The sequence below is a fragment of the Octodon degus genome, unplaced genomic scaffold (assembly GCF_000260255.1).
Source record: "Octodon degus isolate 3935 unplaced genomic scaffold, OctDeg1.0 scaffold00113, whole genome shotgun sequence".
Taxonomy (NCBI): Eukaryota; Metazoa; Chordata; class Mammalia; order Rodentia; family Octodontidae; genus Octodon; species Octodon degus.
This window is the reverse complement of record NW_004524689.1, coordinates 6,330,410-6,355,879: the sequence shown is the minus strand read 5'-3', so window position 1 is coordinate 6,355,879 and position 25,470 is coordinate 6,330,410. Positions and strand designations below refer to the sequence as shown.

At 55.6% G+C, this 25,470-nt stretch overlaps 2 protein-coding genes across 4 annotated transcripts in view; one reads left to right on the top strand and one right to left on the bottom strand.

Annotated features, from left to right (window-relative positions):
- Clstn1 (calsyntenin 1) overlaps positions 1–11,689 on the top strand; it is a 33,617-nt gene extending 21,928 nt beyond the window's left edge. The window contains exons 10-19 of the mRNA XM_004639727.2: positions 1,164–1,326; positions 5,245–5,301; positions 6,381–6,535; positions 7,337–7,485; positions 7,748–7,977; positions 8,419–8,589; positions 8,779–8,924; positions 10,135–10,270; positions 10,477–10,661; positions 11,023–11,689. Coding sequence (XP_004639784.1) covers positions 1,164–1,326; positions 5,245–5,301; positions 6,381–6,535; positions 7,337–7,485; positions 7,748–7,977; positions 8,419–8,589; positions 8,779–8,924; positions 10,135–10,270; positions 10,477–10,661; positions 11,023–11,220 — 1,590 coding nt within the window. The 3' untranslated portion in view covers positions 11,221–11,689. The remainder of the gene's footprint in view (positions 1–1,163; positions 1,327–5,244; positions 5,302–6,380; positions 6,536–7,336; positions 7,486–7,747; positions 7,978–8,418; positions 8,590–8,778; positions 8,925–10,134; positions 10,271–10,476; positions 10,662–11,022) is intronic.
- Positions 11,690–12,357: 668 nt separating this feature from the next.
- The window catches only part of Pik3cd (phosphatidylinositol-4,5-bisphosphate 3-kinase catalytic subunit delta), a 45,161-nt gene continuing 32,048 nt past the window's right edge, over positions 12,358–25,470 (bottom strand). For 2 of the 3 annotated variants that reach the window (XM_023699536.1, XM_023699538.1), the window contains 22 exons: positions 23,578–23,755; positions 21,626–21,854; positions 21,321–21,550; positions 20,782–20,961; positions 20,556–20,705; positions 20,136–20,225; positions 18,485–18,706; positions 18,281–18,377; positions 18,064–18,194; positions 17,755–17,808; positions 17,516–17,683; positions 17,323–17,444; positions 17,074–17,217; positions 16,808–16,907; positions 16,544–16,722; positions 16,351–16,463; positions 16,166–16,244; positions 15,601–15,768; positions 15,020–15,143; positions 14,744–14,889; positions 14,438–14,570; positions 12,358–13,988 (listed from right to left, as the gene is read on the bottom strand). In XM_023699536.1, coding sequence (XP_023555304.1) covers positions 13,851–13,988; positions 14,438–14,570; positions 14,744–14,889; positions 15,020–15,143; positions 15,601–15,768; positions 16,166–16,244; positions 16,351–16,463; positions 16,544–16,722; positions 16,808–16,907; positions 17,074–17,217; positions 17,323–17,444; positions 17,516–17,683; positions 17,755–17,808; positions 18,064–18,194; positions 18,281–18,377; positions 18,485–18,706; positions 20,136–20,225; positions 20,556–20,705; positions 20,782–20,961; positions 21,321–21,550; positions 21,626–21,854; positions 23,578–23,718 — 3,138 coding nt within the window. In that variant the 5' untranslated portion in view covers positions 23,719–23,755 and the 3' untranslated portion in view covers positions 12,358–13,850. The remainder of the gene's footprint in view (positions 13,989–14,437; positions 14,571–14,743; positions 14,890–15,019; positions 15,144–15,600; positions 15,769–16,165; positions 16,245–16,350; positions 16,464–16,543; positions 16,723–16,807; positions 16,908–17,073; positions 17,218–17,322; positions 17,445–17,515; positions 17,684–17,754; positions 17,809–18,063; positions 18,195–18,280; positions 18,378–18,484; positions 18,707–20,135; positions 20,226–20,555; positions 20,706–20,781; positions 20,962–21,320; positions 21,551–21,625; positions 21,855–23,577; positions 23,756–25,470) is intronic. The other variant, XM_023699539.1, reaches the window with a different exon arrangement.

Sequence of the window (25,470 nt, the reverse complement as noted above, 5' to 3'; positions counted from 1 at the left end):
AAAAGAAAAGAAACATTCATCTTTCATTGTGTATCTCCAGGAGAGAGCAGGGTCACCATAGTTTTGCACATCTTATAAAATGTGCAAGAACCAGGATGTGTGTTCTTGATGAAGTGTGTGCTTGGCATGCAGGAGGCCCGAGGTTTAGTCTCCAGCACTAAAAAAAATAATTCCTCATATTAGCAAATACCCAGTAATGTTCAGATTTCAAATGGCATCGTGTTACGCATCACAGTTGGTTGGTCTGCATCTGTGATGTCTGTTCCCAGCAGGAAAGTGAAATTTGTTGTGTCACCTGAGCTGTGTGTTCTTATTTTATTTTATGTCCCTGGTTTATTTTGTGGTACTGGGGATTGAACTGAGGGCCTTGTGCACAACAGTATGTACTTTACCGCAGAACCCCACCCCTAAGCCCAGGGATGTCTGTCTGTCTGTCTGTTTCTTTCTTTCTTTCTTTCTTTCTTTCTTTCTTTCTTTCTTTCATTCATTCATTTTATGTATTTGGTACAGGGTCTCACAACACAATTTGGACTCGTACTGATCCTCCTGTTTTCAGCTTCCCCAGTGCTGGGGTTACAGGCGTGCTTCACTGTGCCTGGTCTCAGTGGCTGGCTCAGTGTTTCTGGGACAAGGCCACCACTGGCATGTGGTGCCAGGGATCGAACCCAGGTCCTTGCACTTGCCTAGGCAGGCACTTAGACTGCTGAGCTATCTCTGTGGCCCTGGATGTTTGTATTTAAATCAGCTGGAGAAAGAACAGCTGTGTCCTGTCCTGTTGCAGTTCATACTCTGAGACTGAGGGTGCTTTAGGTTTTGGTCTAGACACAGACAGGCCGTTGGCAGCCCACCCCGGTCTTTGCAAGTAGGAGGAATTGTGTCATTGGCAGAGCAGAACTGGGCAGCTGCCTGTGTGGGGCCCTGTCTTGTGATGAGTGCCACCTGGCGTGAAATACCCTACAGATGATAGTGTGGTTTTGTCCCTTTTTGGTGACACTTTTGTCCCTTTTTGTGTTTGCAGGACACTTCATTGTGAGATGTTAAGGAAATCTTTTCTTATAGGAAGACATAATTATTTGGGTGACGTGTTTCGCGTAGCCTGGCGTCTTGCTCTTGGTGTGTTTTCTGGCAGCAGGGCAGGCTGACGTTTCCTTTGCCGTGGGTAGGTCTGTGATGAAGAGTGGCACCACTTCGTCCTCAACGTGGAGCTCCCAGCTGTGACTCTGTATGTGGACGGCGCCTCCCATGAGCCCTTCTCAGTGACTGAAGATTACCCGCTTCATCCGTCCAAGATAGACACGCAGCTCGTCGTGGGGGCTTGCTGGCAAGGTAACACTCTGTCCTGGCTCCGGGTGGCAGGAACCAACACGTCTCTAGTGCCCAGTGGGACAGGCTCTTAGCATCTGCATCCTGGCTCCGGGGGGCAGGAACCAACACGTCTCTAGTGCCCAGTGGGAACAGGCTCTTAGCATCTGCATCCTTCCTGTACTTGATCTTTTTCTTCCTTTGCTTGTGCTTCCTTTTCAGTGACATTGCTGGTGCCATCCTGGAGCATAGCTCCAATTCTGGGTGCCCAGGAAGGTGACCTGGGGGGAGCAGTGCATGGAGGAGGGCGTAACTGGGGGGCTGCTTGATAAATGAATTTATATGGACAAAGAGGCAGCAGTCAGCGGTGAGGCACAGAGATATAAAGGACTTAAAAATCCTGGACATGGTGGCCTGCCCCTTAGCTCAGCTCTTTAAGTGGCTGCTTCAACAAAGCAGTCAGGCTCAGGTTGCTGTGGTTCGATCCCCAGAACTCAAGCCAGCCAAACCCACCCTGAAGGCATTCAGAGCAAAAAAAAAATCCTGGGCATGAAGGGCTCTCTTATTTAATGTTTGGCAAACGAGTAGGACGCTGCAAGGGAACTGTCAGCGTCACCCTGTCTGCGAAGGGGTGATGGAAATCTTCCCCAAAAGCCTGAGGCTGTGGTGTGCTCAGTGTCCCAGAGTGACAGCCCGCTTGCCCGTGTACCAAGTGTCAGGCTGTGTGCCCACACCGCGTGCTCTCATGGACCTAGGGCTGCAGCTGTAGGAGTGAGTTTGGAGAATCCTGGAGCCCAGGTGAGCCAGGTGACGATTTGAGCTGGGATTTGCTCGGGGAAGCCGTGCGCTTGACCCAGCTCTTAGCCTCCAGAGCAGGAGTGCGAACATGTCCCGTGAGGGGAGCCCATGCTGGCCAGGTGAGCACAGAGCTGCTTCAGGTGTGACACTTAGGACATAGCTGCTTGTGAAACCTGAAAGCGGCGATACACACTGTCAAGGGTGGCGCTGAGAAAGTGCCGTGCCTGCCATGCTGTGCTTACCAGAGAATGGCCGTGACGCCAGCGTGGCAGAGGGCTTGGTGACCGTATGGTGGGATAGGACAGTGCCCGACAGTCCTACTGTGGCAAGCGTCATAGGTACCCTAGGCCTGCTGTGGTTTATACCCTGTTTATAACCAAAGGAAAGGTGAAATTTAGGGAATTAGTGGAAATTAGTACTAATTTTTCACATCCAAGTATTTCACATCCCCCCTCAGGGCAGACTACCCTGGAGGTTCTTGAACCCTGCTGTGACTCTTGTGCTTGGCTATATCTTGGGTCAGTTCCAGGTGTGTCACCATCACTACATGTGCTTGCTAAACACAGACAGTACTTTCTGTCCCTGTGGAAACAGTTCCTTCATGTGGCTTAGAAATTTATGAAAGCTCAGTTCTCATGACAGATTTTCTTTTTTCTTTTTCCGGAATCAGGGATTGAACTCAGACCCTTGCACTTGCCAGGGAAGCACTTAGTCCACTGAGCCATCTCCCTGGCCCCTCAAGACAGATTTTCTCACTCTTTTTTTTTTTTTTCCAGACTTATTTCATTTTATTTTTCTTGTGTAAAAACTGTTTATGTTGTATCCACTGCTGGAGCTTGAGTCCTCTGGACAGAGACTCTGGTGTGGGTTCTCACGAGACGGTCAGTGATTTCCTGATACGGAGACTTGGTGAATACAGTCTCTTTCCAGAGGTCAGGGGTCAGATAGCTGGAGGTCTTGGAGATGGCATCAAAGGTGGCCTTAGCAAAGTTGCCCTAAGTAGTAATGCAGCCCCTCGCAGAGGTGTAGCAGTCATCAACACCAGCCATCAGCAGCAGCTTCTTGGGCACAGGGGCTGAGACAATGCCAGTGCCTCTGGGGGCAGGGATCAGAGCCACCAACACAGCCATAGCGGTGTCACCTTGCAAGAAACAGTGTGGGGCTTGCCGATCTTGTTTCCCCAGTAGCCTCTCCTCACGGGGACAATGGAGAGCTTGGCCAGGATAATGGCCCCACAAATGACAGTGGCAACTTCCTTGGAACACTTTACACTCAGGCCAGCATGACCATTGTGGTCCCCAGTGGCGACAGATGCCTTGATCCTGGTCCATTGGCCAGCCCAAGTTTGCTTCTGCACAGGCATGATTCTTCAGAACTTCATCCTTAAGGGATGTGCCCAGGAAAAAGTCAATAATCTCAGACTCTTTGATGGGTAAGGAAAAAAGGTAAATTTCCTCCAGGGACTTGATCTTCATGTTTTTGACCAGCTGGCCCAGCTTGGTGATGGGAATCCACTCTTTGTCCTCGGCCTTACCGCCGCAAGCCCCTCAGCCTCTGCCCCAGCCTCTACCGCACCCTCAATCTCAAAGGCCGCTGCTGAAGCCTCGTTGGAAGCCACCGTGGCCTCCCATGCCTCGGCCTCCGGGGCCTCCAGCCCCTCCCGTTGCACCAGCATCATCCGCCATTTGGTGTTTCCCAAAAAAAGAAAAGATTGTCTCATTTTAAATGAATTTGAAGTTCATAATTTTCCTGAAAATTCTTTCATATGAAAAGAAATAAAATAGTATGTTGGGATGAACTTCCTTAGTGGGTGTCATATTTAATTTAGTCAGAACTACCCAAGAGAGAGTGGAATGGAAGACTCAGCGATGGTCAGTGAAGTATAAAGGATGCAGGAATTGCAGTTCACGTTTGCTTCTTAGATTATAATTTCTGAGTTTCATGTACACATACACTTCTGGGGCAGGTGACAGGGTCTCACTTTGTAGTCAGGCTGGCCTCGGAATTAGTATGTAGCCTAGGCTGGCCTTGGCCTCCTGTGCTGGGATTGCAGGTGTGTGGTGTCATGCCCAGTCCCTGAAAAATACTTTTAAAATTAAAATTAAAATACAATGTAAATCTAAGTGAGACCATACATCTGGGACCTCTGTTACTGCGGCTAAAGTAAACTGCAGTGTCTTCTGTCTGCCCTTGGTTTCTGTTTGTGCCATCTGCGGTCACACGGCTGTCATCCTCCTCTTTTGCTACTTTTTACCTTGGCTATCTCAGCATCCTCAGCCAGAAAAGTTTGCCTGAATTCTCAAACCAAGTAGCACAGGCTCTTTGTTGCTGTTGAAGGTCAGGTTCTTTAACATTTGGCTTGTAAGAAGGAGCCTCCTCTTCCTTCCTTGGGGTGTAAAATCTCTGTCCATGCTGCTTCCCCATGGAGGAGGGGGCAGCTGAGCCAGTGCAGGCCACATCTGTGCACACAGAGGTGTCCCTGTGCTGCACTGCGCTGGAGCTCCTGCAGACCACATCTGGACTGACCTACAACACTGTTGGGTGCCCTGCTCCAAGCACTGGTTGCTCGGCAGCTCTGGTGGGCCTGCTGGGGGCTGTTGTGTAGGTGAGCTCCCTCACATCTCTTCCTGCTCCTAAAGGTACTTTTAAATAGCTTCTTGTCCCTGTCACTTGAATGCAAACGTGTTTTTAGGTTTGCCAAAACACAGACTCATGTGTGACCCAGAGCAGGTTCAGGGCCTTGTGTGTCTTGTGGACCCGGAAGTCAGGCAGTGTGGGCCCAGATGGTATCTTTCTGTCTGGGACTCGCCACCGTCAGTGCTGAGCCACTGGGATGTCTGCGGCTAGCCTGGCTGAGGGTGTCAGTGTAACCGTCCTGCTCTTGCTTGTTTGAGTCTAATTTGTATTTGATAAGGAAGGTGTGGGAAGATGGAATAAAACAAAAATACAAGAGCATGAGGTGTCACCTCATTTCTGGGAAAAGATGATCAAGCTTGCTTGGTGAGGAATACATCCTTTCAAGGGGCAAGAAAGGAATTTTTTCTCTGGGTTTATATTTGGTTGCTTCACAGCTGATTTTTGCAGTCCAACTTGAAGACCCTAACCTCCTGGTCCTTCTCTATTGTCTGTCTTGCTTTTCCACAGAGTATTCAGGAGTTGAAAGTGACAATGACACTGAGCCTGTGACTGTGGCCTCTACAGGTTGCTGGATTTTTCTCCTACCGTTAACTATTGTGTTTCATTTAATGATGAGACATTGATTCATTCCACATGTCGCATGACGTGCCAGGCTGCATCAGGCCCCCACTCCCTTCCAGCTGCTTGTCTGCATTGCGCCCCACTGCCTCACAGGGTTCCCTTTCTGCCCACACTACCCCACTGACGTGAGGATGGGGACTCAGCCATATAGTGCTCCCTGGGGTGATCGTTCCCCTCCCAGGCCTGCCAGTCCTGCTGCCCTGGCTCCCTGCTGGCATCTCCCAGTCTGTCTGGGAGCCATCTCATGGTGCTCCCGGGCTGAACTGTGGACAGGAAATGACCCATTTCTAGATTTCTTGTCCCATTTGATATTGCATTCTAAGCAGATGCTTCTTGGCAGTCTTGATCCTTGGCAATGGCTTGCCATAGCTGGTGCCCTGAGAGAATGGGACACATTGCAAAAGCTGCGTCTCCTCTTCTGCGTCAAGCGCAGGCACAGGATTTCATTGGTGAGCCCTCAGTGTAGCCTCTTGAGGGCCATGTTCTGGGTTTTATTTTCCCTCAGCAACTCCTCCCTTCCTAGTTCTTCTCGGAAGTAGGAGACATGAACGATGGTCCTTGACCGAGCAGCAGCTCCCCACAGAAGGGAGACTTACATGGTCTGTGTCCCCTCTGCCGTGCTTGCATGGCTTTGTCCCCAAGCATGTGTTTGTAGGGTTAGTGCAGCTGCAGTGTGCCCAGCTCCCACAGTGAGGAGCTGGCGTCAGTAGGCAGCGTTGCAGTGTAATGGGGACAGGGTAGGGCACCAGGGTGTAGCTGGGAGTGTGTGGACTCTCCATGGGGCGTCCCAGCTGGGGCTGAGGGACCTCCCCCAGCTCCTCCCCCTCTGGGCCATGTGCATGATCATCGCGATTTAATGTCTTCATTGCGCTTCCATGTAGATTGCCAGACTAGTGGAATTTGGTCTGAACTAACCCGCATGCCCATCCAGCCAGCCACACCACCGGTAACACTGCATTGAGAAATGACTTGGAACATCGGGATCGCTGCACCCTTCACTTCTTTCTCCTGCTCTTCCAAAGGTGGCAGCCTGCACATGATCCAGTTTTTCCGAGGGAACCTGGCTGGCCTCACAGTCCGCTCTGGGAAACTCGCAGACAAGAAGGTGATCGACTGTTTGTATACCTGCAAAGAGGGGCTGGACTTGCAGCTCCCTGAGGACAGCAGAGGTATCCAGGTAATTTGGGCATCTGTCTGCACTGGACTTGCGCGCCTGGACTGCAGATGGGGAAGTCGGGTAGGGATGGATGACATGTACACCTGAGGTGTTACGTGGCGTGTGAGAGAAGATCTCATTCAACTGTAGCAAAATATCTTTATCTTTTTATTTATTTATTTGTTGCTGTACCAGGGATCAAACTCAGGACCAGGACCTTGTGCTTGCCAAGCGAGCACTTATTCCACTGAGCTATCTCCCCTGCCCTTGGTACAGGGTCTCACTATGTAGCGCGGGGCTGGCACAGCCTGAAGCAGTACAGATTGAGCCTGGGTCCTTGTGCTTTCCTAGTCGGGTGCTTAGACCACTGAGCTATCCTCAAGGCCCAGAATAGCTTTTCTTAGCCAGGCATGGTAGTACACTCCTGTAATCCCAACAGTCTGGGAGACTAAGGCAGGAGGATCACAAGTTTGAGCCCAGACTGGGCAACTTGGTGACTTAGTGAAACCCTATCAAAAAAAAAAAAGTTGGGATGGATTTGATTTCCAGTACCCAGAAAAGGAAGAAGAAACTGTTTCAGATCATGAGTTTGGGTAAATCCAGAGTTTTGTCAGGCATGGTGGCACACCGTGTCATCCTAGCTCTTGGGTGGCTGAGGCAGGAGGGTTGCTGTGAGTCCTAGGCAGGCCTGGGCTACATGGTGAGACCCTGTCTCAACAAACAAAACAAAACAAATCCGGATTCTTCTGTGGTAAAGCCTCAGTGGCTCCAGCGCCTCCCAGCAAGAGCCTTGTCCTCTCCCCTCCTGCCCATGGGTTGCAGATCCAGTCAAGCTCCAGCCAGTCGGTGTTGACTCTGGAAGGTGACGACATTGGGGAGCTAGACAAGGCCATGCAGCACCTGTCCTACCTGAACTCGAGGCAGTTCCCCACACCAGGCATCCGGAGGCTCAGAATCACCAGCACGATCAAGTACGTCCTGATTTTAGCAGTCAGCTTCGTACCTCCTAAGGAAAGAAATGTGTGTGTTTGGGTTGCTAAGACACTCTCATCTTCCTCTGTAAGGAAGGGTGAAGGAGAAGACGCTCCCGTAGTATCTGCATTACGGGGCTGCGGACTCACGTAGGCCCCACCATATTCTGTCCCCTGCAGGCGGGTGTGGAACCCTTACTTGTGAGCCCTGCATGGCTTCCCAGCTCTCCCCTCCCTTGCCCTCATGCTCATTCCTTGCCAGGTGCTTTAATGAGGCTACCACCTGCATCGAGGTCCCCACTGTCGAGGGCTATGTGATGGTTTTGCAGCCCGAAGAACCCAAGATCAGCCTGAGCGGCATCCACCACTTTGCCCGAGCAGCTTCTGAATTTGAGAGCTCGGAAGGGGTCTTCCTGTTCCCAGAGCTTCGGATCATCAGCACCGTCACGAGGGAGGTGGAGCCTGATGGGGACGGGGCTGAGGACCCCACAGGTAATAGCCGCTCCTGGCCACCACCTGGTCCCCGCCTCTTTTGCTGAAGGGTTTGGGAGACGGGTGTTGAGTTGCGTGTGTAGGGTGCTTCTGGAGCCTGTCCCTTTGGGCTAACTTACCATGCTTTCTACACACATGGTTTTTGGGTCCTTTCACCTTTTTCTGACTGACTTCAGGCCCCATGGGTCTGCCACGGGAGGACAGTGCCCACACCGTTCTCACTGGGGCTCAGTGAGTCCTCCTGGGCATTCACTTACTACTTAGTGCTGGGACAGAACCCAGCGCCACGCTCCGCAAACCTAGTTCTCAAGGCCAGCACTTTTCTACCTGGGTCCTTGAAGGGCTGTGTAAGCTTGTATACAGGCCGGCGGCTGGCAGCTGGTAGCTGTTAGGGGTGACAACCTCCCCCGCCCTCACCCTCACAGTCTGTGGCTTTTGCAGTCCAAGAGTCCCTGGTGTCCGAGGAGGTCGTGCATGACCTGGATACCTGCGAGGTCACGGTGGAGGGAGAGGAGCTGAGCCCGGAGCAAGAGAGCCTGGAAGTGGATGCCGGCCGGCTGCAGCAGAAGGGCATTGAAGTGAGCCGCTCAGACCTGGGCGTGGTTCTCAGAGGTGAGAGAGGCTTTTGCCCTGCCCACCTCCTCTCACTGCCTGGGAACCTGAGCCATGTCAGTGTGGCTGCACACCGACCCCTCAGGCTGGGAAGGGTGAGGCCCTGGGTCAGGACGTGGGCTCGAGCCCCGCAAGGCCAACGCCCCATATGCTGCTTATATGTTTAGCCACTTTCCCTGAACCCTGTAGGCGTGGACACCATGGCCAGCTATGAGGAGGTGTTGCACCTCCTGCGCTATCGGAACTGGCACACCAGCTCCCTGCTAGACCGGAAGTTCAGGCTCATCTGCTCCGAGCTGAATGGCCGTTACCTGAGCAATGAGTTTAAAGTGGAGGTGAGTTCAGGGCTCCTACCCAGAACGGCCAGTGGTAATTGAAAGCCTTGACTCATTTTCTCGATACTGGAGATTGAACCAAGGGTCTTTTCACTGAGCTCCATCCCCAGCCCTTTTTAATTTTGAGACAAGATCTTCCTGAGTTGCTCAGACTGGGCATGAATTTATGATCCTTCTGCCTCAGCCTCCCAGAGTGCATACTTCCATGTTTTAACCCTAAGGTTTTTTCTTTTCTTTTTTTTTTTTTAACCCTAAGGTTTTCAAAGCCCAATGTTTGGTGCAGTTCTGGTGTATTCGGGCTCATCCCAGGGGTGGTGCTCGACTTCCAGCCTGGGTTCTGCTGTGGGCTGGACATGGGCTGCAGAGACTGGATGCACACAGTGCAGCAGAGCCAGAGCCTGCAGAGCCTCTGAGCAGGGTGGAGCAGTGTGGGCAAGCATGTGCAGGGAGGCATTTCATATGTGAGGGGCTCGTAGGACACTGTTAGAGCACACCACCCAAGACCAAGGGGTTCTGTGGCCAAGCAGGGTCACTAGGCCCCTGTGGAGAAAGTGAAGATCAGGGCCCATACTGCGGGCTGCTGCCACCACTCTAGGCCACAGCATCTGAGAGCAGCAGTTTGTCCTGCTCTGAGGCCTCCGATAGCCCCCACTGCACCTTTGGCACTTGGGGCTCCCCTTCCCATCCATCATCCCAGCCGTGGCCTCGCAGTGCTGGGGTGAGCATTTTCTTAGCACTGCCTTGGAAGGAAAATAGTGAGATGCTGTGCGCTGCCCGTGTGGTGTGGCTGGGGTGAAGCCGACTGTCTCACCGCATGTAAGTGAGGCCTGTCCCTGGCTTCTACCCTGCTGTGGATGGATTCTTGTACAGATGCACTCTAAAGTGGCGCGAGGGCAGGGGAGTCCAGGATAAGTGCGTAAGTGCCTGCCTGGCACGTTCACGGTTCTGAGTTTGATCCCTAGTACCAAAAAAAAAGTGCAGCGTGTCTTTTGGGTCTGTGACAGCATCAAGCTGTTGCACCAGCTTCTAAGTGCTGTGGATTTTCTTCGGGTCACAGACAGTAGTACTGCTTGCTCCTGGACCGGCCCAGGGCCACTCAGGTGGCATGTGTAGCACATTCTAGGGCTTCTGGTCTCCATCCAGTTGCCCATCTTCCCCCTGTCCCTCTGTCCCCCATCCCTCTTTCTTTCCTTTCTGCTGTTTGCTGCAGGTGAATGTGATCCACACCGCCAGCCCCGTGGAACACGCCAACCACATGGCCGCCCAGCCACAGTTTGTTCACCCTGAGCACCGCTCCTTCGTGGACCTGTCGGGCCACAACCTGGCCAATCCTCACCCATTCGCAGGTAGGCTGCTGCGGGAAGCTCTGGGACAAATGTGATGGCATTGAGCAAGGTCCAGGTGGCCTCACGGCTGGCACACTGTCCCTGTTACTGTGTCCCCTACGAGGAGATGAAAGCTCACATAGCCACAGAGCAGACAGAAGTATCCTAGACTTGCCCCCTCTACAGAGGCATTTTCGCGGAGTTTTTCTCCTTTGGTTTCTTGGCAGTTGTCCCCAGCACGGCCACTGTGGTGATTGTGGTGTGTGTCAGCTTCCTGGTTTTCATGATTATCCTGGGAGTGTTTCGGATTCGGGCTGCACATCAGCGGACGATGCGGGACCAGGATACGGGGAAGGAGAATGAGATGGACTGGGACGACTCAGCCTTGACCATCACCGTGAACCCCATGGAGGTAGGAGTGGCTGGCACCACAGTGCAGCGCTGGGCCTGCATGCCTGTATCCTGTGACCCGCGCAACCATTGAGTGTGGAGTTAAGGGTTGTCCTTTCATGTGGTAAACTGAGGCCCAACACTGGAAAGTGTGGGCCACATTCACATGGGGCTGCTTTCTTCTCCTCCTGCCCCTTGGTGACTCTGGCAGAAACCAGCTGTCACTGAGGCTACATTTGTGGCCTTGGGTTTCTGTAGCCATGGAGGAGTGGTTCCCTGTCCCTGGGAGTGTCCCCTGGGGCGTTTCCCTTCCTTGGTGGTTCCTGCAGGAGACTTGGGCTCTGGGGCCACCAGCTGGATTCAGCTGCCCTCCCCTCTGGTAGACATATGAGGACCAGCATAGCAGTGAAGAGGAGGAAGAGGAAGAAGAGGAAGAGGAAAGTGAAGACGGGGAGGAGGAAGAGGACATCACCAGCGCCGAGTCAGAGAGCAGCGAGGAGGAAGAGGGCGGCCCAGGCGACGGCCAGAATGCAACCCGGCAGCAGCAGCTCGAGTGGGACGATTCCACACTCAGCTACTGACCCAGCTGCCACTCCCCAGCCTGAGACTCTGCCCCCCCCAGCCCTGGGTCCGTGATGTACAAAGTCCTTGGGCCAGCAGGCCTGCAGACCCCACCCTCCCATGCTTGGTGTTAGACCCGTAGCTCTGCCCTCGTCCACCTCCACCGGCTGTCCTCCCTGCTGCTCCTGCCAGCCAGCACAGGGCCATGCGCGGCCTGGACCACGTGTGTCTGCTTCCCTTGCCGGCCTGAAAGGGTCCCCCTCCCCACCCTCGCCCTCGCCCCTCCAGAAAAGCTGCCGTGACAGGACTTGGTGACAAAGGGTAAAAATTGTTCACTTCCACCTGGTAATCAGTTGGTGGTTTTTTGTTTTTTTAAGTTTTTATTTTTTCCAGGTTAGTGCATGTATAAAGTGGCAGAATGGGGGTTAATATGTAGATGATCAATGACTTTTTAATATTTTGTAAATAAAGGATTCTCTGTGTCCTTTGTGCTAGCGTAGTCCAGGACTGGAATGTAAAGTGACACTGAGCACACTGGGCTCAGGGACCTGGCTGCTGCTCAGGGGACCGACCGATCAGGGACCCTCCTGGAGGCTGCTGGGGTGGCCTCTCCCACTCTGCCCTGAGGCCACAGCTGGGGTACAGAATGGTGCTGCTTGTTTGGAGACAGCACAGGCCTGGGGGAGAATGTCCCCAAACTGTGCTCCCCCTCATCCACCAGCCCTTGTAGAATGTCCCCTGCCACTGGGGTCCAGCCACACCCCAGAGCTGCGTCCCACTGCTTCTCTGGGGCCACGGCCAGCACAGAGCAGGCAGCACCACCGAGTGTGCTGCCTTCCCCGCTCAGCCCTCGCCTCTGCTGGGAGTTCTCCAGGATCCCAGTCTGTGACCTCGCTGCTCACGGGGAGGATGAGACCGCATGGCCGCCCTTCCACGTCCTGCCCTACTGTAGCTGCCGCGTGGCCCGGGGGCAGATGCCCCGCAAAGGCACTTCTGCGCGCCCGCAGCGCCCAGTGCCCTTCACATGTGTGTCAGTGCTCGGACAGAAAGTGTACACACCACAATAAAGTTCTGGTCTAACTCTGCGTGGAGTGGGGTGTTTTCTTACAGTAACCCTGCATTTCCTCATTTCTTTTTGAGCCGAGAACATAAAAACATAAAAACTTTTATTTCTTTCCATCTTCCTTCACTTCTCACATCAAGGTTACACAGATTTAGCCCACATCAGTGGTACTGCACTTGCCTTCCCTGGACAAAAACATGAAATGACCTAAAAAAATAGAAAATATTTCTTCTTGCCAGGCACACACACCGCACACCCAAGCCTTGAGTCGCGGAGGGCGTGCAGCGCGGGTGGCCTATGCTGGGGAGCACCCAGACTTGTATCAATAAATAACACAACATAAACATGTACACACAGCTTTCCTTCCCCGAGCTGGGAACAGCACGGTCACCATCTTGCAGACCAGGCTGGGGCTCTGTGGTGGCACCGACGGCTCCTCAGATGGAGATGGCTGGCACCTGTCCCTTGAAGCTGGGCCCCGGGGCTGCTGAGCCCTGAAGGCCGCTGAGGCTCGGCCGCAAGCAGTGGGTCGGGATGGCCACAGGTGCTTCCTTTTTTGCTTTTTAGGTTGCAGTGTTGAGGGTGAAGCCCAGGCCCCACCGCTGAGGTGTGTTCCCAGCCACACGGGTTTCCAAAAACACAGGTTCCTGGGCCTGCGGCTGTAACGGCCTGAGAAGACTGGGGGTGGAGGGCACTGCTTAGCCTGCCCCCCGGAGGCCTAAGCTACCCTGGGCCATTTCCAGCCAAGTGCTGTGAGGAGAGGCGCTGCCTCCGCTCCTGCTACTCCTGCGGCCCAGCAGCTTCCTGGCAGCGAGCACCTGGGCTGACATCAGGTCGGTGCCTCCACTCCAGACGGCCTGGGAAGCAGCTCACACCATGGCACCAAGGACACCATCTGTCCCTTTCCCTGGGGTGGCAACCAGGATGAATCGGTCGTGCCCGAACTCAGCATGCCTGAGGACCAGGCCGTATGGTCCCAGCCCTGCAGGTTCATGAAGTGGTCTGTCCATCTTACCCAAAAGTGGAAGAGGTAAGGGCCTTCTCGTACCTAAAGTCACATTGGCAGTGACAAGCAAAAGTCCCTGAGTCTAGAGGGTACCCGGCTTCAAGAGCAGCCCAGGACTTGGTCAGTGAAGGAGAGGAGTGGCGGGTGGGCCACCCAGAAGGGTCCTGCCTGGGTGGTCCTCTCTGGAAAGGAGATAACAGGTGACAGGTGCCACGCCCCAGGCAGGCAGGCAGGCAGGCAGGCAGGCAAAAGCCCAGGGAAAAGATGTCTCACCCTGGAAGAGTCCACTGGGCCGGCCCTGCAGCTGGAAGACTTGCGGTGACAATCAGCCAGGAGCCAGGTGCCTGGCTTGGTGTACCTGCCCACGCAAGGGTGCGTGTCCATTTATGGCTGTTTTGCTCCTTAAACATTTCAGTGGCAAATAAATAACCAGTGTAAACAAAAGGCAATTGTGTGGCTCTTTCCCATGAGGTGCAGTTTAGGCTCTTAGGCCAATCTAAGAGGCCTGAGGGTGCCTGGTCCCAGGCCCATGGCTTGCCTCTCAGGGCAAGTGGGAGGGGACCAGTGTGGCTGCAAGCGGCCTACTGCCTGTTATCTTTGGACACATTGTGCGCCAGCCAGTTCACTTTGGTCTTCCAGCTCTCCCTGAGGGCCTCGTTGAACTTCACCCGGAAGTGCTTCAGTGCCTCTTCCTCCGTTTTCCCCAGTGCCAGAGAGTCCTGGGGCAGAGTCACACAGAAACATCACCACTTGGGGGCCCCTCTGTCCCCTCCAGGTATACAGGAGCCCCACAGCTCCCTTGAGGAAAAGTGCATTACTCTGATCCCAAACACAGAAATGCCAAAGGGGTCTTGGGGCCACAGCTTTTGTCTGTGCCAGGTAGCCCTGTCCTGCCTGGGAGAAGGGTCAGGTGGCACAGCAGCCTCCACCCATCTCAGGGACACCACAGAAGGACTGCAGTCATGAGGACCTGTGGGGACCCCTGAGATGACAAAGGGTCACCCAGCACCTGCTCTGAGCAGGTTTAACCCCAGGAGCTTGGCTGCTCTGGTCACTTCCCACCATTCCCCACGCTGGGCTCCTGGTTGGCCTGAGGACCAGGCAGGTAGATGCCCCAGAGGTCCCCATGCTGTCGGGCCTCCTGTCTGGTTCGGCCCACCTTGCGTACCTTGAGGTACTGGATATCTTTGGAGCAGCTGAGCTCAGGCAGACCTGCTGCCCGCATCAGTGCGAAAAGGTGGAGGAAGAGGAGACCATGGCGCCGCAGGATAGTATAGGCTCTTTCACAGTAGCCCCGGAACCTGTGGGACAGGAGGCCAGGCAGGTGAGGCTCAGAGTCCTCCAGCATGAGGCAGCGGCCCTGTACCAGCATCCATGCAACCCCGCATTCCTGCCTCCCATGAACCTCCTTGGCCACTGCCCCATGGGGCTGGGAAATTTCTCTCTCTTCCCTGGCGGTCCTGGGCAGCCTTACCGCTCAAATTTCTCACTGTTACTCGTCTTCCCCTGCTGAATCACGTGGACGAAGTCATAAGTGAGGATGAATGGGACCCGCTCACGGTTGATTCCAAACTTGGTCTTGAAATTTCCCAAGAAATGGCCAAAATCAATGTGGAACAGCTGAGGGGAGGGAAGAACAGAGACTGAAAAGGTGTCAGTCCCTGGGAGAGGGCGAGTCATGGGGCTTGGGGACACTTGGGGAAGATGTGTGCTGCTGGGACTGGAGCACGGCCACCTGTACTGCTGCTACCTGCCCACTCTCGCGGATCATGATGTTGTCGCTGTGCCGATCCCCAATGCCCAGCACGTAGGTGGCCACACAGTATCCCGCGCAAGACAGGGTGAACTCCTCGATGGCTCGGTCCAGAGCATCCCTGGGGTGTTGGGGGGAATTGAAAGCTACATTATTGTGCAGCAGCTTCTTCCTTGAGCTGGACTGATTCCCTGGCCTGGACCGTGAAGGACACTACTCTGGAGCTGAGGCTGAGGGCACCTCACAGGGCACCTCACAGGGCCGCTGTGCACCACCTCAGCCCCGCCACTGAGATGCGGTCACGTGGAGGGCTGCTAGGGCTGAAGCCCCTGCACAAGACAGAGCATCTCAGACGAAGTCCAGATGGCAGCAGGGGCAGAGCCAATGCCAATAAGACCAGCAGAGACACACAGCCGAGCCAGGGGCAGTGGTGGTTTTAAAAAGCCCTGAGTTTTGAGGAGCAGGAACGGATCCAAGAACTACCTCAACCCACAGGAGGTTCTTGGCTGATCACGGAGCCCATGCCTGGCTCTCCCTTCAGGCCAGACCCCGCATCTCGCCTGGGGAAGGAGCCCTACCCAGGGTTCTTGGACTTGAGCCAGTTGAGCAGCGCATCCTTGTTGAAGGCAGCTGTGGCTGCCATGTTGCTTTTGTTCAGCTGGATGTTGGCGATGGTGTCTGAGTGCAGCACCACCTCAATGAGGCCTGTGCGGTCCCCGGTGGGGAGGCAGCCATAGGGAGTCATCCTAAGCAAGTGGGTGGAGAGGCAGGACCATGCCACGGTCAAAGGGTGTCCCTGGGCCACAGGACCCCCAGGAGCTTGAGGCACCCAGAGAACTGCCAGGGGATGAGACTACTCGGGGCACTGAGAGGGCAGCAGTCCTGTGCTGGATGAGGGTTTCCTGGCACAGCACGCACTGGGCTGAGCTCAAGTTTGCTGGGAAGAAAGAAACTGGTGGCAGGAAGGAGACATTGCTGCTTCCCAGATGGGGCAGCCAGGAAACGTGGGAATGAAACGCAGCCTCCCACCCCCTCCCGATGCCCTGGGGCTCCAGCTCCTCTCCAGCCTGTTCCCACGGGCTGGGACAATGACAGTGCGGGCTCTGAGGCTGGCCCGGGCACAGAGAGGTGGCGGGTGCCCACCTGAGGTCCAGGCCTTCCTGCTTCCACAGCACATCCATGAGCTGGATCATCTGCAGGGTCAACATGTCCTGGCGGAGGTCTGCAGTGGCCAGAGAGGAGCACATGGTTCCCGGGGGGGTCCCGCCATGCCAAGCCCCTGGCTGGGGTCCCCCACCCAGGTCCCCACGCTGACCCGCCAGGCTCACCGTCACCGTTCTTGAAGATGATGCCCACGCTGCCCGTGCTGCTTGCCTCCTCGCTGCTGTACATGATCCACAGTGGCTTCATCTTGGAGTCCATGAATGTGCACTGCTCCACGCTGAGGCCAGAGACAGTGGTCAGCAGTGATGCTGGCAGCCAGGGTGCAGGGCCGCCGGGGTTAGAGGGGCTGGGGCTCACCACACTTCCTCCAGCAATGTGCTGGGGTCCAGCGGGGACTGCAGGTGGGACAGCGCCTCCAGATAGGTCTCCTGCCGCATGCACAGGTGCATCAGCTCCTTGGCCTGGGGCTTGGTGGTCTTCTGGGAACTCACCTTCACAAAGTCATTCAGGGCCTTCAGCTTGCTCAGTGCTTCCCCCTGGTGGGAAGAAAGGGAACACAACAGTGGGTGGGGCTAGACTTGCAGGAAGTGAATCTGGGGGAAGGAGTGGCCCAAGCCGCACCTGCTTCATCAGCACCTTCATGTGGTGCGTGCTGCCCCTACAGTAGGCTTCCATGATGAGGCCAAAGCGCAGAGCCACCGATGGCACATGCATCTCAGAGCTGCAGGGAGGGACATGGGGTTGACCCTCGCCAGGCCAGGCTGCAGAGCCCCTCCCTCAGCCCCCAGGAGGGAGGCCCTGGGGTGGCCAGGGCACCGGGCCTGCTGGGAACATGGGGACAGCGGGCCGGTCCCGTCTTCCCTTGGGGCCAGGGTGGACCCAGCTACCGAAGGTGCCAGAAGAGAAAGTGGCCAATCTTGCGGTTGGCCAGCGCCCGATCCAGCAAAAACTTGGTCAGCTCACAGTCCAGGTAGGACTCATACTTGAGCACCTGGACCAGCTGCAGCAGGTACTGGAAGAGTTCGTCGTCCCTGCAGGAAGAGAGGCCATCTAGGGCCTGGAGCAAGGCCATGGGGAAGGGGTGAGGCCAGACTCAGCCGCCCTGGAGCCCACCCTTGGGCCCACAGGGGACTCACGTCAGTTTCCGCAGGGACTTGATGGCGAAGGAGCCCACGTGACAGTCGGGAAAGCTAAAGTCCAGCAGCTCCAGGGCACTCAGGACCGGCAGCTCGGGCCAGGAGCACAGCAGGTAGAGCATCTGGGGGCGGGTGGCGGTCAGGTGTGTGCTTCGAGGGCCCTCAGCTCTGGCCCAGATCCCCCTGCACCCACCTGGGCCACATCCTCGTGCTTGTGCCACTTGGTAACCAGCAGCAGGCGGGCCAGGGCCTCCGGGAAGTTCTCCTGGACCTCGTGGCGCATCTTCCACACCAGGTCCTTTTCGTGCTCATAGAGCTCCCCGGAGCCCCGCCGCTCCAGGATCTCCCGCAGCTGTAACTGCTGAGGGGCAGCAGGCAGCATGAGGTTCCAGGCCCTGATGGCTCCATGCCCTGCCTGGGGCCCCCACTTACCTCCTCCTCGGTGATGTGCCCACGCTGTTCCCCATGCCGCCCAAGCTCCAGGATCTGCAAGGAGTCACCCTATTCTCAGTGCCCCCACCCAGCCCTGGCACCTTGGCCCTCGTGCTGTGCACTCTGGCTGGGGGGCCTGTGCTGGGCACTCCAGGGTGCTGGGCCACATCCCGCCCACCCCCATCCCTCCTACCTGCTGTACAGCCAGCAGACATTACCACCGTCCCCACACAGCCAGAAGCCTGCATCCCCAGGCACCCCAGGAACAGGGCTGGCAAAGTCCCTCAAGAGCCCCCCTGCACCACCAACCTTCTCCAGGGCAGGGTAGTACACAGGGTGGGAGGCCACCTCTGGCAGACAGATGACCAAGGTGGCGGCACTCTCTGTGTTAGGATTGCCACGCACTGTCCCTGCGGGGTTCAGCAGCTCCCCTTTCTCATCTGAACATGAGGACATGAGAGTTGTATGGGACAGGTCACTGGCTAAGAACCACCCAGTCACCACCCCCTCCTGGGCCTGGGCCCACCAGGGGCCGAGGGCCACATGTACAGGCAGCGCTCGCCAGTCTTCAGTTGATCCCGGTAATCAAACAGCATGATGTTGGCCCAGGCAATCGGGCAGTCCTGCGGGCACAACGGAGGGTCAGGCCAGCCCCAGGTTTGTCTGCAGCGCAGCTGGGGATGAGGCAGAGGGGCTGACCCGAGGAGGGCCTCCCAGCCCCCCTACCCACCGCCTTCTTGGACTTCTTCTTCGTGGAGCGTGCTTTCTTGGCCTTCTCCACCACGGCGTACAGCGCAAAGCAGAGCCGGGCCATGCGGGGCAGGTCGCAGATGCTGATGTCAAACTCCAGCCGCTGCTTCCACACGGGCTCGGAGCAGACGCTGACCTCCGAGCTGGACACCGTCTTGCACAGCATTTCGTGACCATGGAAGAGCCCGGCCTGCACCACCAGCTGGGAATGAGGGTGCCGGCCCAGGTAAGGGGAGCAGAGGCATACTCCTTTGGGGACCTCCCAAACAGCCCATCAAGCCAGAGTCCACTTCCTGTGTGCATCAGGGGATGGCAGAGGCAAGCAGCAGCCCGAGTGGACACATAACCGTGGGACAAGGACAGCACTTGAGTTGTGTATGTGTGACAGTCTCCAGCCCCTGCCTGTGGGAGCTCAGACACATCCCTTCCCCGGTTCTGGGCTTCTGTTTCCCTCTCAGGGCTGGGTAATTCCCTTCGGGTTCTAACATCCTGGAACTCCCTTTAGTCTCACAAGCTGTCCTGTGTGGGTGAAGGGTTTCCCCCAAAGCCTGATCAATCCCCTAGTGCCCCCTCCAACTCCACCCTGCAAGGCCCTCCTGAAAGCCCCTTTGTTTGTCCCCCAAGATTCCCACCAATGGATTCAGCCCCACTCAGCTTGTAAAGTTACCCCAACAAAAAGGGACCCAGGGGCATGTATGGTGGTGCATACCTGTAATCCCAACACTATTACTTAGTAAGACCCTGTTTCAAATAAAAAAATAAAAGTACACCTGTAGGACTGGAGAGATGGCTCAGTGGTCTAAAGCACCTACTTGAAACAAGCTTGGCAAAGCGATCCCCCAGCACCACATGCCAGTCAGCCCCACCCCCTGGTGGGCTGAGCTGGCCACACACACAATAAATAAATGTAATAAATAAAAATAAATAAATAATTTTTTTAAAAAAGTACACCTGTAATCCAAGCACTCAGGAGGCTGAGGCAGGAGGATTACTGTGAGTCGGCTACATAAGACGACTATCTCAAAAGACCAAACCAAGACAAAATAAACCAACAAACCAGTGGGAAGATGCTACTCATGGCTAAAGCCCTAAGTTCAACTCCCAGTACCCACCCAAAAAAAGATGGGGGACCCAGACAAGAGATCTAGGCTTGTTTCCAGGAGTGCCATCCCATGGTAAGCCTACACGTGACAGGTGGCTTTGGGGGCCAGGGGTAGCATGTGGATGTACTCTGAAGGGCAACAGTGAGGCTCGAGAAAGAGGGGCAAAGCCCTCCCAGCACCCCAGGGAGCACCAGCCCAGCTGGGACCTCTCCCCAGACCATGCCTCCTGGCCCCTGGCTGGGCCCAACCCCCACGCTGCCAAAGTCAAATACCCAGAAGCAGCTCTGCCCCATTTCCACGAATCCGCCACCCTGGCAGCTTCTCCCTCCCCTCTTCCTGTTTTGCAGCACTCACAGCCACACAGGCGAGGATGCTGGGTAATGTGGTCAGGTGGCTTTCGTGTGACACCCTCCCACTCGCCTTCCTCCGCTGCCCTCCAGCCTGCAGCCAGCTTGCTTGTGCAAAAAACACGGTCCCTTCTCTCGCTCCCTGGCCCTGCCTGGCCCCAGCCCCAGCCCTGGGCCCTACCTTCATGCGCTCATCTGCGTTCACCTTGCTGCCCTGGATGAGCTCCACGCAGAATGGCTGCTCCAGAGACCACAGGGACACGGAGGAGGGCTGGGGGAGGGGTGGGAGGCACAGCTCACATCCCTGGAGGGGGCCATGACCACTCAGGTGGGGTGAGGGTGTCCCAGGATTGTAGAGGCACAGACACTTGTCCCTACCACCAGCCTTTACCAGGAAATCTGCCCTGCAGGTGCCTGGGGCCCCACACCCTGGACACTGCCACAGGAGCAGCACAGAGGGGGACCCCACACTGATGCCAGTCACCCCAGCTTCCCCAGCGCCAGTGAGGCAATGATTTTCAGGGCCCGAATCCACAGCCAATCCGGCAGGTTCTGGATGGAGGGGCACGATGGAGGGAAGGGCCACATGCACACCACTCACCTTCTTCGAGGGGATAGGGGGCGGTTTGGGGCGTGGCTTCTGGACCTGGGGGGTTGGGTCGTCCTGCTCGTCCCGCATGGCCAGGATGGAGGAGGAGTGCACCATGGTGAGGTGGGGGGTCAGCCCGTTGTGCAGGCAGCTGCAGATGTACTGGGGCGGCAGGGTGCGGGTGAGCTGCCTGCGAGTGTGTGTCTCCCCGCCCCCCAGGGCCAGCTGTCCCCCTCACCTGGAACCTGCAGAGCGGGTGGCTGCCATACAGGTACTCGTGCCTCCCGTTCACCTGCAGCGCGTAGTCCTCCGGCTGCTCCACCAGCAGCTTCCGGAAGATGGTGGCCTTCTTGCGTAGGGCGCAGGCCACCAGTGCCAGAGGCACATCTTTGGTGGACACCTGGAAGGTGAAGCTCTCCTGGGGGATGGAGGGAGGGTCAGCTCTCTGCCGCCCAGGTCGGCAGGCTTCGGGGCAGCAGGGCGGGGTCCCTCCAGCTGGGCCGGGGCAGCCCACCGAGGCAGGGAAGGTGCCCAGGAAGCACAGTTCAGCGCACGGTGTACCAGTGAACAGCGCCATGTGCTCATCTCCTGGTGGACACTTGACTGAGCCCCTCTCAGTCACGGACACCAGCCTGTCACATCTAAGGCTTTGAAGAAGAGGGCAGATTTGGGGGGCCTGGGAACCTTTGGGGACGTAGGGGAGGCCCTTTGTGAGCCCTGCTGCCCGGATGCAGCTGTGGCGCTAGGGTTCCTGGGAAGCAGGCTCTGCGGGCTCACCTCGCTGCCCTCGAACTTGACGTTGACCAGCAGGGCCCGGTTGGGGACCAGCAGGGCACCCGGACCCCCACTCCTGGCCGAAGGTTCGAGCTGCAGGGGAAAGCTGTACTGCAGCCAGTCCTCCCAGCCCAGCTGCTGGCGCCGCGCAGCCGCGTCCTCGCAGAACTGGCGCATCTTGGTGCGGAAGTCATTCACCTCCGGGTCATGCAGGGAATCGAACTCGTGGAGGCCTGGGCCGGGGGAATTAAGGTCAGTGTGTGTGCAGGGGCCGCCCCGGGGACCCGGCCACCCGCACAGCTAGCTACCTTTGCCGATGAGGAGGCTGATCTGGGAGTTGATGAGCTTCTTGACGCGGTCGCCCTCCCGAGCCACCACGCGCAGCACCGGCAGGAAGGGCTGAACGTCGCACAGCCGGCGCTGCTCATCCTCCAGCTCCTGCTGCTCGGCAGTCTGGTCGACACAGGTGAACACATAGGCCTCGGGGTCGCTGAGCATGTGGAAGAGCGGCTCATACTGCGCCCGGTGCCACAACACCTGTGGGGATGGCACCTCAGCTTCTCTGGCCTGGGGTCACACCCGGCACCACCAGACTCTGGGGCTAACTGCCCCTGCCCTCCGTGAAAGGTCCTGGGACGAGCGGACACTGAGGCTGCATGCCCTGCAGCTCACGTGGACCTCCTCAGGCCACCCCAGGAGATGGTGAGCATGACCCTCGGTCACCCCCAGCAATCCAGGTTTATCACCCTGACTCTTAAATGTTAGACACTGATTCAGAAAAGCTTAGCATGCCAGTTGGCTGCGGTGGTGTATGCCTCTAATCCCAGGACTTGGGAAACTGAAGCAGGTGGACTGGCTCAAGTTTGAGGCTAGTGTGGGCTACAGAGTGAGATCTTGGAGAGAGAGAGAGAGAGAGAGAGAGACAGAGACAGAGACAGAGACAGAGACAGAGAGACAGAGACAGACAGAGACAGACAGAGAGACAGGGAAAAGACAAGTTTAACATGCCAATGTGTCACAGAAAAGGTCTTCATGGACAGCATTGAGCAAAGGTCACCTACATAGCCCCTAGGTGTCCCCAGGGCCTCTGGCTGGAGAAGCAAGGGGGCAGTGGGCTTAGAGCAAGGTGTTCCCCTGGGTGACAAGGAAGGTGAGAAAGGAAGGTGAAGCCTGGAGCTGCCACCTGGGGGATGGCTGGTGACGATCTGTGATGATGACAAGGGCCAAGACCCCACCCAGGAGGACGGTATGGAGGAGGAAGAGACCTCAGAACATATCTCAGAAAAGCAACCAGGAGAAACGGGCATTATTCTAGAGCAAGATTTGGCAAACTGCAGTTTTTGTGATTGTTTTGTTTTGCTTTTTTTTTTGGAACTGGGGATTGAACTCAAGCCCCTGCACTTGCCAGGCAAGCGCTTATTCCACTGAGCCAACTCCCTGGCCCCTTATTGTTTTGCTTTTGAAGTACTGGGGATTAAACCCAGGGCTTCTGCACTAAGCAACAACCCCAGCCCATTTTTTACTCTGATTCTTTTCTTATTTTAAGGCACGGTCCTGCTAAATTGTCTGGCGAGGCTCAAACCTCAATCCTCCTGCTTCAGCCCCCGTTATTACGTGCTGCAGTAACAGGAATATGCTACCATGTCTGGCTAAGAAACTTAATTTTTAAAGAATTCTCTCAGGAAAAAAAAAAAAAAAGAATTCTCTCAGGAAGGAGAACTAAAAATACCCTCAAGGATGGTACACTGGTTTTACCACTTCTTTTTCTGCTCCCGATGACAGCTTTTACAGTTGCGAGCTAAGGCCATGCCCATTGGCAGCCCAAGGCAAGGCTCTATTAGACCCCCTACTCTGTAAGTGCCACAGACCCTTTGAACGTCACAACCACTACCAAATATTGCCCAGCTGGTCCATGCTTTGACTCAGTAATCCATCCTGCAGATTATACCACAGACCAGAAACTCTTTCCTGGAAAGATGGTCACAAAAACGGAGACAATTCTGAAGACAAGGGCCTGTGAGTCACTGAAGAGGTTGTGCGTGGGGCGTGGTTTCCAAAGCAAGGCCCAGTTGAGAGGCAAACAAGAACCACACAGGAGCAGCCCCATCGGGCCAGCTGCCAGTAATCCAGTAATCTAGTAATCCAGTAATCTAGTAATCTAGCTCAGGGAAACCTCTACCGCTAAAGAAGGAAGCTGGTTTCTCAATGATAAGTGGAGCTGACCACAAGTTTTCAACCATTCTTAAAAAATGCTCTTTACCTGCTTGATGGTGCTGAGGTTGGCATTGCGGGACACTGGGAAATTGAGATAGATGCCCGTAGGCAGCAGGAAGTCCACCATCACACTCTGGTTCTCCTCCTTGGTCCAGAACTCCATGGGGCAGTCGACACCGGGGGGCATGGTGCTGCTCACCACGCAGAAACAGAGGCCGGCTGTCCTGTGGGCGGCAAGGGGCAGAATGAGTGCCAAGTGCCCTGAGGGACTGTGGAAGGACTTTGGCCACTGGGGACCGAATTGCAGCCCCTACCTGACCCCAGGCCACTGTCCAGCCACCTCTCCTCAGGGGAGGATGCTGCCTGCTGCCCACACAGCTGGGCAAACAGCCACATGAGCCAGGCTCCCGGGCCAAGTCATTTCCCCACAGAAGCACAGCTGGGACACAAAAAGGAGAAGGCTGGGGACTGGGGAGACAGCTCAGTAGAATAAATGCTTGCCTGGTGAGTGCAAGGGCCTGAGGTCAATCCCCAGTTCTGCCAAAAAATAAATAAATAATAAAATAAAAAAGGAGAAGGCTCATGACTGGACAGACAGTTCAGTACCACCACCACCACCACCACCACCACCACCACCACCGCCACTGCTATCACCACCACCACTGCCACCACCACCACCACTGCCACCACCACCACTACCATCACCATCATCTGCAGCCCTGCAGATTTAACCCAGAACCCTCACACTGGCCCACATCTCCATTCCTTTTTATTTCTTTTTAAATTTTGAGACAGGTCTCACTAAACTGCTCAACTGCGTAGGCTGGGCTTGAACTTACCCATCCTCCCGCCTCAGCCTCCCTGAGGCATGGACCACCATACCTGGTTTATCCTCTGGAACTTTTTCACCAGAAACCAAGTAACTTCAAAATGGCTATAGCTGTCTATGGACTGGTTGAAATGTCTCAATCATACAAAACCCCCAAGGCATCCTCCCCTGCCCCCAGCAAATAACAAAACACTGCAGACACCATTGAGGGTCCCTGTGTACCCCACAGATCCAGGGGTCCATCTCCCTCCACTTGCCAGCACCCTCACAGGCCACCACCACCTGGAATCTTCTTGTTTACAGTTTCTACCCATAATTGTATACTTTCAGCACACAAACACATATCCACCAGGAATCCCTGATGGTACTGTGTAAAATCAGCCTTCGAGAATAGCTCGGAGGCTGCTCCGTTCCCCACCCTGTCTCTAAGCCTGGATCCCCTGGGTCAAGAAAGCGCCACCTTTTTGCCCCCATTCGTGCTGATGAACCTGAAGGGTTGGTTCTGCCTTTCCAGCTGTTACACGCGATGCCAGTGAACGCTCTTGTGGCCAAGTCTGGGTAAAAGCCAGGGTAAGGTGGCCTCGGCCATGCCCGGCTCTTAGGCGGCCGTATTTAAAAGGTACACAGGTAAAGTACAGTTTCATAATATATTTTTATTTAACCCAAAATATCCCAAAGATGACCCTATCAACATGTCATCGACATAGAAAAATTACTTTCCCCCCTAATAAAACAGGGTCTTACTATATAGTACAGGCTGGCCTTCAACTCTCTAGGTAGCTTGCAATGACCTCGAACTCACAGCGACCCTCCTGCCTCAGCTCCCAAGCACTGGAATTCCGGGCATGTGCCACCACACCCAGCTCAGAAACCGTATTATGCTACTTTAACGGGCAATTCTCTGGTGACCTGCAGGACATTTATCGTTCACCGGGAGTGGCTCCTGCTCCAGTAACCCCGACCCTTTTGCCAGTGGGTTGCTGTTTTCACAGTTGTTTCCAGGCTCACCTTGCCTGTGGACGGGGCAAGCTGGAGACAGTCACCTGGTCTGAGGCATCTTACTGCTCTATTTGGAGTCTTTCTGACAGGTAGAAAAGTTTTTAACCTCTG